Source organism: Labeo rohita, chromosome 18 (assembly GCF_022985175.1).
Source record: "Labeo rohita strain BAU-BD-2019 chromosome 18, IGBB_LRoh.1.0, whole genome shotgun sequence".
Taxonomy (NCBI): Eukaryota; Metazoa; Chordata; class Actinopteri; order Cypriniformes; family Cyprinidae; genus Labeo; species Labeo rohita.
In genome coordinates, this window is record NC_066886.1 from 4,164,592 (window position 1) to 4,179,603 (window position 15,012).

The 15,012-nt window shown below is 33.9% G+C and overlaps 2 protein-coding genes across 2 annotated transcripts; one reads left to right on the forward strand and one right to left on the reverse strand.

The window, feature by feature from the left end:
- Nucleotides 1-1,581: 1,581 nt before the first annotated feature.
- Nucleotides 1,582-5,985, reverse strand: nip7 (NIP7 nucleolar pre-rRNA processing protein). The gene is made up of 5 exons (XM_051134814.1): nt 5,823-5,985; nt 5,253-5,339; nt 4,813-4,951; nt 3,638-3,778; nt 1,582-2,026 (listed from the first exon to the last, which is right to left on the reverse strand). Exons 1-5 carry the CDS (start codon nt 5,876-5,878, stop codon nt 1,907-1,909), a joined length of 543 nt encoding a protein of 180 aa, XP_050990771.1. The 5' UTR covers nt 5,879-5,985; the 3' UTR covers nt 1,582-1,906.
- Nucleotides 5,986-6,001: 16 nt separating this feature from the next.
- Nucleotides 6,002-14,071, forward strand: cog8 (component of oligomeric golgi complex 8). Its single transcript, XM_051134807.1, has 5 exons — nt 6,002-6,362; nt 9,607-9,814; nt 10,957-11,775; nt 12,686-12,854; nt 12,952-14,071. The coding sequence occupies exons 1-5, from the start codon at nt 6,034-6,036 to the stop codon at nt 13,356-13,358; spliced, it is 1,932 nt and encodes a 643-aa protein (XP_050990764.1). The 5' UTR covers nt 6,002-6,033; the 3' UTR covers nt 13,359-14,071.
- The last annotated feature ends 941 nt before the right edge of the window (nt 14,072-15,012 follow it).

The following is a 15,012-nucleotide window of genomic DNA, read 5'->3' on the forward strand; positions in this document are numbered from 1 at the left end:
TGTTTACAATATTTGAATATGTTTTGATGCTTTGGTTCCAGTAGCCATTGAAGAAGTCCTAAAAGATGAAGCCAACTGCATTTTAACAAGAAAGACTAGATATAAATATGGCAATCTGAGGCATTTGATTCTTCAAAATCCATGATGGCAGATAAATGATTATAAATTAAACTTAGACTTATGTTACTCTGCCATGAATATCAGTGTAATTCTTGCTTTTTATTTATGTTACGAGTTTGTGTGCCAATTTTGTTCATGTACTGACTCTCATGACATGGAAACTTCTTTTAGACATTCCCTTCTTATTATTACGACTGGCTTTTCATCAGAACAATGCAGACAGTTCATGCAGTGTAACTGAACTAGAATGGCTTGGTGTAATTTTATTTTGACTTTTTGAGCCAAGTCTATGAGTTATTCATTTTCTGTAAAGGGAATATGTACGACATGCAATTCCTGAAGATCATGTTTTGGATTTGATATGAAAGGATTTGCCTTTTATCAGCACATCACTAAGAATGTATCTCGTGCTTTTTATACCTTGTGTTAATTGGGTAGAAGAGGGACAGTTCGTCTTTGCTTTAGAATAGTTAGGGTTTTGCATTCTGTGCTATTATTACTACTGCAACAGTATTTGCCTGACCTCAATTCTATTTTTAAAACATGCTTATGTAATTTTAGATAATACTTGACTGTCAAAACTGACCTTAAAGGGGATGTTTGCTCTTCATTAACCTCAGAAGAATAGCATTAGGGAATAATCTATTACCTTTGGTGGTTCAGCCAAGCGTGTTCCCATTATCAATGGAAAATGGAAAACTTTGTCTCCAACTTTCACTTTTTCTCCACATTATACCTTTCTAGTGCTGCAGGCTTCACCGAGCGGGAAACGGGTCGTTAGCTGAAACGTCTCAAAGCTTCAATCTCATTTTAGCAGTGTCTGAACTTGGAAATGTTGGAAACAGGGTTTACAGCCACAAAGCAAAGATTAGTAAAGTTATGTCTGTAATAAATGGTGTAAACAAATATTGTTCGGATACTTTCAAGTGTCATGAAGTTATGATGTTCTTTCTTATGTAAAGTTCTTTTACATAATAAAGTCATTAGATTTAAAAGCTATTAAAACCTTAAGTGTGAACATTATTTTTTTTTTTCTTATGCTCACTAAGGATGCATTTATTTGATCAAAAATACAGGTAAAATTGGGAAATATTATTTGAGTTTCAAATAACTGTTTTCTATCTTAATATATTTTTAAAATATAATTTATGTGATGCAAAGCTGAATTTTTAGCATCATTACGCCAGTCTTCAGTGTCACGAGATCCTTCAGAAATCATTCTAATATGCCGACTTCTCAAGTAACATTTCTTATTATCAATGTTTAAAACAATTGTGCTGCTTCATATTTTTGTGGAAATATTTTTTTCAGGATTCCTTGATGAATAGAAAGTTCAAAAGAACAGCATTTATTTGAAATATTTGGGGAAAAAAATAGTGAAAAATAGTACAATAGTAAAAAAAAAGTAAAAAAGTAAGTGTTTCTTTTTCATTCAACATTTATTTTTAACTAGCTTGTGTAAAGTTGGTCTGATTTGATCTGGTTTTGTATCCTGTTTGGTTTGGTACTACCCAGCTGCCCTGTATCATTTTAAAATCAGAAGAAAATAATTCATGAAATCACAAAACATACCGTTATTTCAAAACCTTGAATTGTTGGTCTTTTTTATTTCTTTCATACAGAAATAGTCAGTGAAAAGTCACCTACAACATATATTGTTTAAACACTGAAAACTGTCCAAAAGAATGCAAGATGTGAAAGTCTGTCAAAAACTTGTGTAAAACGAAATCCAATTGCCAATAATGAACTATGTAATGAACTGTCCATGAATACTGGAGATATTCTCTTATGTAAGAGTGTCTTCACTTCTGATGTACTCGCCGATATCAGCCTGATGGAAAACCACTATGGACATGGGGTCGACTTTCCGACACTCCTGTGTGGTCTTTGCTGCCACTCCAAAGCCCTGAAAAGAGATCAAGACGGTGAGAGCACTGTACAAGATCACAGCATACATTACTTAAAGGAGAAGTCCACTTTCAGAACAATTTACAAATATTGTACTCACCCCCTTGTCATCCAAGATGTTCATGTCTTTGTCTTCAGTCGTAAAGAAATTATGTTTTTTGAGGAAAACATTTCAGGATTTTTCTCCATATAATGGACTTCATTGGTGCCCCGATTTTGAACTTCCAAAATGTCATTTAAAATCAGCTTCAAAGGGCTCTAAACGATCCCAGCCAAGGAAGAAGGGTCTTATCTAGTGAAATGATCGGTCATTTTTTTTTTAAAAATAAAAATTTGTATACTTTTTAGGCACAAAAGCTCGTTTAGCACAGACTCTGGAATGCGTGTCCACGACACTACGAATACCTCAAAAATGTAGAGTATGGCGAAAAAGTCCATCTTATTTTCTCCTACAACTTCAGAATTGTCCAACATCGTTGTACCTTTTTGTTTGCTTGCACTTCCTTAGTCTTTGCGCGTTTTGTAAAGCTTTGTAAAACCTGGGTCTGTAGTTCCGCGTGACCTTTTGACGTTGCTACACGAGCTTTTGTGCTTAAAAAGTAAACACATTTTTATTTTCAGAAAAAACTGGCCGACCGTTTTGCTAGATAAGACCTTCTTTCCAGCTGGGATCGTTTAGAGTCCTTTGAAGCTGCATTTAAACTACATTTTGAAAGTTCAAAATTGGGGCACCAATGATGTCCATTATATGGAGAAAAATCCTGAAATGCTTTCTTCAAAAACCATAATTTCTTCACAACTGAAGACAGAAAGACATGAACATCTTGAATAACAAGGGGGTGAGTAAATTATTTGTAAATTGTTGTTCTGGAAGTGGACTTCTCCTTTAAAGGAACAATTCACATAAAAATGTACATTTGCTGAAACCCTCAGGCCATACAAGACGTAGATGAGTTTCTTCATCAAAACAGGTTTTGAGAAATTCAGCATTGCATCACCAGTGGATGCTCTGCAGTGAATGGGTACCGTCAGAATGAGATTCCAAACAGCTGATAAAAACATCATAATAATTCACAAATAATCCACACCTTAATCCAAAAGCTGTGTGTTAGTAAGAAAAAAAAAATCATCATTAAGGCGTTTTAATCTCAAATGTTGATTCAGGCCAAAATATGAGCACATAATCCATAATAATGTTTTTTCCAGTGGAAAAAGTCCATCCCCTGTTGTCCTCTCACATTAAAATCGACATAAATATTTGTTTTGAACTGTTCATTTTGGGTAGAGGAGCAAAGTTTTATTACAAACACAAAGGTTTCGGCTTCATAAGATGTTAATTGATGGACTAGAGCGGTGTTGATTACTTGTGGATTATTGTGATGTTTTTAATCAGCTGTTTGGACTCTAATTCTGACAGCACCCATTCACTGCAGAGCATCCATTAGTGAGCAAGTGATGTAATGCTACATTCTCCAAATCTGATGAAGAAACAAACTCATCTATGTCTTGGATGACATATTTTCAGCAAAATTTCATTTTTGGGTGAACTATTCCTTTAACCTGATAACTGTTGTTGCACCTTGAGGAGGTTTAAACAAAAATGTCTCACCAGCGGTACATCAGACATTGAATACACCACCACTCCTTGGTACTGCGCTGTGTTTTCTGTGATTCTCCCCAGGCCGGACTTCGTGATGTGGTTTCCGTACAGGAATGACTGCTCTGATCCCGGCTTCACCCACACCTTAAACTACAATGTCATACATAAAGCATGTTACATTATGAAATATGATAGACTATATGCATATAGCCAGTCAAAAGTTCGGACACACTTATGTCCAACGTGACACAGAAATATACACTACCAGTTATATATTTTTTTAAATGTTTTTTAAAGAAGTTTCTTCTGCTCACCAAGCCTGCATTTATTTGATCCAAAATACAGCAAAAGCAGTAATATTGTTTTACTATTTAAAATAACTGCTTTCTGTTTGAATATATTTTAGAAGTAAGTTATTCCTCTGATCAAAGCTGAATTTTCAGCATCATTACTCCATTACTGCTTCAGAAATCATTCTAATATGTTGATTTGCTTATTTTTATTATTATTACTATCAATATTTAAAACAGTTGAGTACTTTTTCTTTCAGGATTCTTTAATGAATAGAAATATCCAAAAATCAGCATTTGTCTGAAATAAAAAGATTTTGGAACATTATACACTATACCATTTAAAATGTTAAAGTCAGTATAATTTTTGGGGGGAATTATAGTAATTAATACAGTTTACAATTTCTAATGTTAGAAAAGATTTCTATTTCAGATAAATGCTGTTCTTCTGAACTTTTTATTCATCAAAGAAACGTGAAAAAAATTCTACTTAGCTGTTTTCAACAATAATAATAATAAATGTTTTCTGAGCAGCAAATCAGAATATTAGAATGATTTCTGAAGGATCATGTGACTAAAGTAATGATGCTAAAATTCAGCTTTGAAATCACAAAAATAAATTACATTTTAAAATATATTCAAATAGAAAACGGTTATTTTAAACAGTAAAAATATTTCAGAATATTACTGTTTTTGCTGTACTTTGAATCAAATAAATGCAGGCTTGGGGAGCAGAAGAGACTTCTCTAAAAAACATTAAAACATTTAAAAACTTTTGACTGGTAGTGTAAATATAGACATAATTAAGTCACATTAATTTCTATAGAGCGTTACACAATCACAATACAATTTCACTAATAAGCAGGAAAATACATAACCAGAATGAATACATACCTTAGCGTATGGAGCAAGGAAATCGAGAGCTGTGATGTGCAGACGAAACTTCTGTGTTTTTGTGAACTTTCCGAAACACGTACCAACCGATACCAGTTTATCTCGGGAGATATTTGTAGCCAACTTCAAGATTTTTTCACTAAAATGGAAAAAAATAAGATTACTATTCAAATATAAAATTAATATTTACATTAGCTTTACTTTAAAGTGGACTTTATGTTTTTTCGCCCATGTCTGTGCACTTTAAGGTCATCTATATGCAAGTGTATACCTAATTATTGATTAAATATTGATTAATAAATTAATCTGTAGCAGCTACACGCAATTAAAAGAAAACTATCAATTGCTCATCTTGCCGTAAGCCAACTGGCTGTTAAAAATGAATAGGAAATTTCTACAGGAAATGTTTATGGAGACTACATTTCATGTCATAACCTTACCTCATATAATATACGCGATCATTATGAAGTCTGAAACAGTAAGTCCCATCAGGCCGATCAATAAGAAGTTTGATATTCTCCCCAATGCTAGAAAAACACAAAATTTGGGCATACTTAATGGAATTGGCATTAAAATATACTGTAAGTCTAATTAAAAAAAAATATATATATATATATATATATATATATATATATATATAAACGCTGTAAAAAATATTACAAAACCATGCAAAACATTGTCAAATATAATACAGATAACAGTAAAAATAACATCATAAATATCATACAACAATATATTAATGATTAAATTAATATGATATGATTAATATGATTTAATTCCGCCACAACACCATCATATAATAAACAAAAACCCTACTGTTTCCTAACATTACACAATATATAATAATACAATAATACATTGATTAAATAAATAAATAAAGTATACATCTTAAAAGTGTAGAATAGTTTAGCTTACGGCTTCTTACGCATGACATGATGACACAATCTGGCTAAACTTTTGTTAATAACTTACATTCCTGCTCTAATTTCTTACCGAAGCACGTCACTTACTATTTAGAGAGTTTCTCAAACATCGTTTTTGTCTCTTCGTCTGTTAACGGACGCATGTTGAAAAGAATAAGTATATTCTTACTAAAGAAGCTCGAAAACACTGCAGTTCTCGCAGCGCGAAAGACACGTGGGTTCAGATCCGTCGCACACCTGTGACGTCATGCCGTTTAAATAAAGTTTGTCGGAGGGTTTTGAACGAACACTTTCGATCATGGCTGCCGTAGACGTGGAAGATGAGAGTATCCTGGTCTCGATCTTTAAAGACAGCTTTCCCGAGAACTGGAGAGAGAACTCGGACTTCGCGGCGTATTTGTCGCAGTTGAGCTCGTGCGGTGTGGATGAGTTGAACCGGGAGCCCGAGCGTCTGGCGGAGGAGCGGGCGCAGATCCTGCAGCAGACCCGGGAACTGGCCTTCACCAACTACAAGACGTTCATCAGGACCGCGGACTGCACACAACACATCTACACTGACTTTAGCACGGTGGAGAACTGCCTCTCTAAACTACTGCACAAACTACCCAGCTTCACTGAAAGATGCAGGTGTGTGCTTCACTCGCGCTGTCAAAACTTAATGGAGGAAGTAACAACAGATGATTGACAGACAGATTAGTTTGACAGGTTAATTTTTTTACTGATTTGTTTATGTACACTAACAGTTTTTTTAAAGAAGTTTCTTCTGCTCACCAAACCTGCATTTATTTGATCCAAAGTACAGCAAAAACAGCAGCAAAATAACTGTTTTCTTTTTAAATATATTTTAAAATGTAATTTATTCATGTGATTTCAAAACATGTATTATTATTAAGTTGGCTTGAGAAAGTCAACTTACTGATCTACTATTTAAGAATATTATTATTATTTTTCTTCTGAGCCAAATTTCGGTGTCTGTCTCCTCCTAGAGCTTTCAAGCTAGAACCACCAAACTCGGTCCAGACCTTCAGACTGGTCTGACTCGTTGTGCTGTATCTTTTCAGACTGATCCGGCTTACAGTTTTCGTAAACCGGACTATCAAAACCACCAAAAATCCCATAGATTTACATTGACGACTGTTCAAATGAGCAACACTCTTCAAACTCCAACTGACAAAATTCAAATCTAAACTGCCAGAATCCCTTGAGGCTCAATCAAGCTTCCCTTCTATGTACTGTTTCTAATCCATTTAGACTAAATTTAAGCTTCCACTCTAATATTTCTAATCTGCTCTAGCTATCTAAATCATGCTAACAACATGCTAGTAACATGCTAATCGTGTTAGCAGCATGCTAATCATGTTAGAAACATGCTAACAAAATGTTAGTAACATGCTAATCGTGTTAGAAACATGCTAACAACACGCTAATCATGTTAGCAACATGCTAGTAACTTGGTAATAATTCTAACAACATGCTAGTTACATGCTAATCATACTGGAAGCATGCTAACAGCATGCTAATCATGTTAACAACATGCTAGTAACTTGTTAGTCATGCTAGCAACATGCTAATCATGTTAGAAACATGTTAGTAACATGCTAGTCGTGTTAGCAACATGTTAGTAACATGCTAATCATGTTACTAGCATGCTAACAACATGCTAATCATGTTAACAACATGCTAGTAACTTGTTAATCATGTTAGCAACATGCTAATCGTGTTAGAAACATGTTAGTAACATGCTAATTGTGTTAGCAACATGTTAGTAACATGCTAATCGTGTTAGAAACATGTTAACAACATGTTAATCATGTTAACAACATGCTAGTAACTTGCTAATCATGCTAACAACATGCTAATCATGTTATAAACATGCTAGCAAAGTGGTAGTAACATGCTAATCATGCTAACAACATGCTAGTAACCTGGTAATCATGTTAACAACGTGTTAGTTACACGCTAATCATACTAGAAACATGCTTATCATGCTAGCAACATGCTAGTAACTTGCTAATCATGCTAACAACATGCTAATCATGTTAGAAACATGCTAGCAAAGTGCTAGTAACATGCTAATCATGCTAACAACATGCTAGTAACCTGGTAATCATGCTAACAACGTGTTAGTTACATGCTAATCATACTAGAAACATGCTTATCATGCTAGCAACATGCTAGTAACTTGCTAATTATGCTAGCAGCATGCTAACCATGTTAGAAACATACTAACAACATGCTAGTATAATGTAAATTGTGCTAGCAACATGCTAGCAACATGCTAGTAACATGCTAACCATGTTAGCAACATGTTAGCAGCATGCTAGTAACTTGCTAATGATGTTAGCAACATGTTAACAACAAGCTAGTAACATGTTAGCCATGTTAGAAGCATAATAGTAACATGCTAATCATGCGTGAAACATGCTATCAACATGCTAATCAGGCTAGAAACATGCTAATCATGCTAACAACATTCTAGTAATTTGTTAATTATGCTAACAACATGCTAATCATGCTAACAACATTGTAATCAGCCTATAAAAATACAAGCAACAAGCTAATCATGCTAAAACATGTTAACAACATGTTAAATCATGTAAGCAATGTGTTAAATCATGCTAGCTGCTTTCATACTTTTACAACTGCTTCAAACTTTCAGGCTAGGCTTTCTCAAGCCAACTTAAAGTTTGTTCTCAAACTTTACTCATCTAGTTATTATTATTATTATTATGTAAACAGCTGAGTACAGGTTTCTTTGATGAAAAGAGAGTTCAGAAGAACAGCATTTATCTGAAGTAGAAATCTTTATCATCACTTTTGATCAGTTTCATCCTTATTTATTTCTATAATTTCTTTCCCCAAAAAAGATGATACTGACTCCAGGGTTTTGAATGGTATAGTGTATAATGTTACAAAGTCTTTTTATTTCAGATAAAAATTTGGTTCTTTCTATTCATCAAAGAATCCTGAAAATAATGTACTCAACTGTTTTACTCAACTGCAATGATGCTGAAAATTTAGCTTTGATCACAAGAATAAATTACATTTAAATAGTAAAAATATTTCACAATATTACTGCTTTTGTTGTTGTTTTGGATCAATTAAATGCAGAGCAGAAGAGACTTCTTTAAAAAAAAAAAAAAAAACATTAAAAATCTTACTGTTCATAAACTTTTGACTGGTAGTGTATATGTTTTTTTATTTCATTTTATTTAATTAATTTTAATTTATTTTTGGATTGAACATTAATAGCTATTATAACTTAAAAGTAGTACATTGAGTTATTAATATGTATTTAAGTTCTTCAAGAAACATATTTAAACCCTGTGTGTACAAGATCATGTACTTCAAAATACAATAGTCTCCAATGCTCAACAAGACTGCCTTTATTCTATCAAAATTACAATAAAATTATGTAATATTATTACCTATTAAAATAACTATTTTCTGTTGTAATCTGTTGTAAAATATAATTTATTCCTGTGATGCAATGCTGAATTTTCAGCATCATTACTCCAGTCATCAGTGTCACGTGATCCTTCAGAAATCATTCTGATTTGTGTGAAAACTGAAATGTTATTGTGAAATGTGAAACAGAAATATTTTGTAACATTATAAATGTCTTTATCACATTTTATCAATTTAATGCATCCTTGATAAATTAAAGTGTTGTTTTTTTTCAGAAACAACAAAAGCAGTATGCTAAGCATTCTAATGTTAATTAATAGCTTATTTAAATTTTATATTAATTTAATGAAGAAAAAATGCATTGCTACTGAAGCTAAGCAAACATATTACAATGCAGTATTCATTATAAAATATGTTCAGAAGTGCTGTAAGTAACTGTTTCTTTTTTGTCATTTCTTTCCAGAGGTTTTATAAAAGAGGCAGAGGAGATCAGCATCAGCAGGCGTATGAACAGCCTTACACTTAATCGACACACTGAGATCTTGGAGATTCTGGAAATCCCTCAGTTGATGGACACCTGCGTCCGTAACGGATACTATGAAGAGGCGTTGGAGCTCGCCGCTTATGTGAAGAGGCTGGAGAAAAAACATTCATCACTTCCTGTCATTCAGGTACATATGATTCTGTTGATAATTCTTTGTTTTTCACTATTACCTTATTTTCCAGAACATTGGAAGTCAAATATATAAGTCAAAATTTAATAATACGTTTAGAAATAATGTAAAATACAGATATATAAAACATTTACAAATATTATAAACACTGTAAACCTATTTTAGTTTCTTCACTCCATAACATTTAAAGGGATAGTTCACCCAAAAATGAAAATTGTCATCATTTACTCACCCTCAATTTGTTCCAAACCTGTATGAGTGTTTTTTTTCCTCTTTTGAACACAAAATAATATATTTTGAAGAAAGAAGCGTTCATTGTCTTTGACAACAAAGAAACTCATGCAGGTTTGGAACAACTTGAGGAGGAATAAACTGTTGCAAAATTCTCATTTTTGGGTGAACTATACCTTTAACATCTATTCAGGACCAACCTGCATAAATAAAGGTATCAGTAGGGAAATAAATAAATGACTAGATAAAAATAAATTCAATTAATTTTTAATTAAATTTAGTCACAACAATTTTTTTTTTTTAATTTAAAGAGAGAGTTCACCCAAAAATGAAAATTGTCATTATTTACTCACCCTCAATTTGTTCCAAACCTGTATGAGTTTCTTTTTTCTTAAGAACATAAAATAAGATATTTTGAAGAATGTTGGTAACCAAACAATTGATGGTAGCCATTGACATAGTATAGAAAAAAAAAACATTAATTATCTTTGGCAATAAATTATTGCAAAATTTTTGGGTGAACTATCCCTTTAACATTTATTCAGGACCAAACCTGCAAAAAAACATAAAATAATAATAATATTTTTTTAATGCATAAATAAAGGTATCAGTAGGGAAATAAATAAATAAATAAACAAACAAATAAATAGTGACATTAAACAAATAGAATTAATTCAATTAATTTTTAATTAAATTTAGTCATTAATTAAATGTATTTATTTTCTGTCACTTTGAAATATAAATTGCAGTGCATTTCTGATGATAGTGTAACAGCTTAAATCTCAGAAAATATGGTACATTTGTTGTGCTCTTTTGTAAGTGCTAAGACTTTTGTGTATAAAGTATAAAATAGCTGACAAATGTCAAATATTTCTACTAAATAATATTGTTGGTTGTGTTCTTTTTAGGGAATTGTGCATGAGGTTCGACTCTCTGCTCAGCTCATGCTGAACCAACTTCTCCAGCAGCTGCGTAGTAACACACAGCTCCCGGTTTGCCTGCGTGTGATTGGATACCTGCGCAGAATGGATGTTTTCACCGAAGCCGAGCTGCGTGTCAAGTTCTTGCAAGCCCGTGGAAGTTGGCTACGATCCATTCTCGGCGCCATCCCAGATGAAGACCCGTATTTCCACATTACCAAAACCATCGAAACCTGCCGCGTGCATCTCTTCGACATCATCACCCAGTATCGCGCCATATTCTCAGACGAGGATCCGTTGCTGCCGCCCGGGGGTCAGGCGTTGAACGAGAGCGCCATCTTCCATGGATGGGTGGTACAGCAGGCGGCTCAGTTTTTGGAGACCCTCGATCGAGACCTCCAGCGTGGTGTGGGAAGCCGCTTGGATTCTCTGCTTGGCCAGTGCATGTACTTCGGCCTTTCGTTTAGCCGGGTCGGGGCGGATTTCCGTGGGCAACTTGCTCCTATATTTCAACAGGTTGCCATGGACACGTTCCGGAAGGCTATTCAGGAAGCAGTGGACAAGTTCCAAGAGGATATGAACTTGTACACGCTGATTTCTTTCCCGTCGATACTTGGAAGCACCATTCCTCCAGCGGTCCCAAGCACCCAGCCAGGAACACTGCAGCCCCCCATGGCCCTGCTGGATTTCCCACCTCTAGCCTGCTTCCTCAATAATGTCCTGACAGCCTTTAATGACTTACGACTGTGCTGCCCAATTGGACTCGCACAGGAGGTTAGCAGATGTGTTGAGGAAGCCCTTAATAAGGTAATTATTCACATGAATAATATGTTAGTAATATATACTACAGGGGAGTAAGTGGGGATTTTTTTTTTTCATTTATTTAATTATGTTTTTTATTAGAATATATTTTAAAATGTAATTTATTTCTGTGATGCAATACTGAATTTTCAGCATCATTACTCCAGTCTTCAGTGTCACATGATCAATTGTAAATTTCTATCACACAATTCTGAGAAAAAAAATCAGAATTATAAACTCACAATTGGGATAAAATAACTCAGAGTTTAAACAGTGGCAAGTTATTAAGTCAGAATTGTGATATAAAAACTCGGAAATTCTGAGAACATATTTTCCCCCCTTGTTTTTCCCCCTCAGAATTGGACTTTATAACTTGCAATTGCAAGTTTACCTCAGAATTCTGAGAAAAGTCAATTGCAAGGAAAAAAAAGTCAAAATTGTGAGATATAAACTCAGAATTGTGAGAAAAAAGTTCATAATTGCAAGATATAAACTCGCAGTTACCAGAAAATAACTCTGAATTACAAGATTTAAACTTGCAATTCTGAGAAGGAAAGGAATTGAGAGAGATAAACTTACATTACACTTTCTTTTTTCTCTGAATTGTAAATTTAAATCTCAGAATTCTGAGTTATTTCTCTCACAATTCCGAAAAAAAAAAGTCAGAATTATGAGAGATAAACTCGCAGTTGAGAGAAAATAATTCAGAATTCCGAGATTTAAATTTTAAACAATTGCGAGTTAAGTCAGAATTGTGAGAGATAAACTTTGAAATTCTGAGAACATACTTCCGCATTCTCACAGAAGTGGAAAGATTTAAAAGAAATTATAGAAATGAAAATGTTGCAGATATATATTTACTTAAACAGTTTATCCCATTTTGACATAATCTGATGTTGTGTTATTCTGTTCTTAGGTGACCAAGCTGATCCTGGTTTTTCATCGAGCTGAGGAATCCGCCTTTAGCAGCCGTGAACGGGAGTTATTCGTTCAGTTCTGCAGTGCGTTTGCTGAAGATATGGTCCCTTTCTTAAACCGATGTTTACAAGTTCTCTTTCCTCCAGCCCAGCTTGCTCTCATACTAGGTAAATATCCTCAAGATAAAATTATTTTTGTCACATCACAAAATAAAATGGGTTGCAAACACCATTTGATGTTGCCTATCTTGCATTTGTATTGTAGGCGTTCCGCCAACCCAGGTTTATAAATATGGCAGTCTTGGCTGCATCAATGCGAATGCGGTTCTGGAGCCGCTGGAGTTTGTTCTCCCCCAGAAGGAGCCTGTGACCTCAGTCCTGGATCTCTGCACTGATCTGAGCAGCCTGACTACAGCTGAATCAGATCCCTCGACTGCAGTCAAACCCGTAACACCTCAAGACGAAAAGCCTGTCGTTTCTGAACAACAAGAGCCTGTATCAGCATCTGATCCTCATCTTGCACCCAAAGAGAACATTTCTGCTGAAGCAGTCAGTACAGAGCAAAGCGACCCGAGTCCAGAGCCTGAAATGAGCTTTGATGTACAAGACTTGACAGGGCCAGATGATTTGTCCACAACAGATATTAATGTCGAGGAGATGTTGTCAAAATAAAAACACTACATGCAGTGTGTTGTTAGGGGTCCTAAAAAAAATTAAGCTTTGTTTTGGACATGCTTTTACCAGGGATTGGTTTGCATTTTTATTTGCAACTTTATTTGGTGAAGGTAATAATGTAATATATGGTGTAATATATTTAAATTGTAAATATTTAATCATGTTTTCTATAACTTACAGTGATCCCAAAAAGTATTTTAACACTTAAGCCACACTTAAAATGTCTGAAAGCCATTGCATTAGATAACAAATGACACCTGTGTTGATATTTTATTAAACAAGAAAGATAGCACTTTTAAGCAAAACATTTTACAAAAAGATATTGACTGTTCTGTTTGTTTGAGGTTAGTTGAGCATTCATATGACCATGTGATGACCTAAGTCTGGGGTTTCTCTGCTAGAAAACCTGTGTGAATTTAAAAACTTAAAAGACTTTACACACACTAAAAACCATGAGTTGGTGAAATGTCATTGTAAAAGTTCTGTAGTTCTGAGAAAAGTTTGTGCATCATTTGTGATGCAGCTTATCTAAAGCAAACACATTAAACATTAAGTTTAACTTCAGTGTTCATATACCTTTTGTGGCATCTCTATGTGCTTGTAATTTGACTATGTATTGCATTTTATTTCTGTTGTATGTTTTTTGTTTGCTCATATTTTCAAGGGTGTTTTTTGGGGGGGAAAGGTTTATTAAAACTGGATAAAAAATATTGGGCTGTTGTTTTCTGATATTTTGATAATCATTATGAACCAAAGGTATTCTGTTTTTCTTTACTTCCTCTTAGAAAACTATCTACATTTGAAGTCAGAAGTTTACATACACCTTGCAGAATTTGCAAAATGTTAATTTTACCAAAATAAGAGGGATCATACACAATGCATGTTATTTTTTATTTACTACTGACCTGAATAATATATTTCACACGAGATGTTTACACGTAGTCCGTAAAAGAAAATAATAGTTGAATTTATAAAAATGACCCTGTTCAAAAGTTTACATACACTTGATTCTTAATACTGTTGTTACCTGAATGATCCACAGCTGTGTTTTTTTTTGTTTAGTGTGTTTAGTGATAGTATTTCATGAGTCTCTTGTTTGTCCTGAACAGTCTAACTGCCTGCTGTTGTTCAAAAAAAGTTTTTTTGTTCCCACAGATTCTTTGGTTTTTCATCATTTTTGTGTATTTGAAACCTTTCCAATAATGACTGTATGATTTTGAGATCCATCTTTTCACACTGAGGACAACTGAGGGACTCATATGCAACTATTGCAGAAGGTTCAAACGCTCACTGATGCTTCAGAAGGATAAACGATGCATTAAGAGCCTGGGGGTGAAAACCTTTGAACAGAATGAAGATGTGTACATTTTTCTTATTTTGCCTAAAATATAATTTTTTTAAATTTAGTACTGCGCTTCAAAAGCCACCAAAGATATTTACATGTTCCCCAAAAGACAAAATAAGTTAAAATTACCCTGATCTTCAAATTCAAAATGTTTCACCTCCAGCTCCTAATGCATAATTTTTCCTTCTAAAGCATCAGTGAGCGTTTGAACCTTCTGTAATGGTTGAAACCAAAGAATTGTGGAACCTAAAGGATTAAAAAAAATAATAATTTTTTTTTGTATAATCTCTTATACTGGTAAAATAA

Bases quoted from the DNA above. Each gene is read 5' to 3' on its own strand.
- nip7 (XM_051134814.1), bottom strand. From the start codon at position 5,878: ATGCGTCCGTTAACAGACGAAGAGACAAAAACGATGTTTGAGAAACTC. The intron at 5,340-5,822 runs GTAAGTGACGTG...GTGTTTTTCTAG, and splicing joins TTTGAGAAACTCTCTAAATA to CATTGGGGAGAATATCAAAC. The intron at 3,779-4,812 runs GTATGTATTCAT...ATGACATTGTAG, and splicing joins TCCTTGCTCCATACGCTAAG to TTTAAGGTGTGGGTGAAGCC.
- cog8 (XM_051134807.1), top strand. From the start codon at position 6,034: ATGGCTGCCGTAGACGTGGAAGATGAGAGTATCCTGGTCTCGATCTTT. The intron at 6,363-9,606 runs GTGTGTGCTTCA...ATTTCTTTCCAG, and splicing joins AGCTTCACTGAAAGATGCAG to AGGTTTTATAAAAGAGGCAG. The intron at 11,776-12,685 runs GTAATTATTCAC...TTCTGTTCTTAG, and splicing joins TTGAGGAAGCCCTTAATAAG to GTGACCAAGCTGATCCTGGT.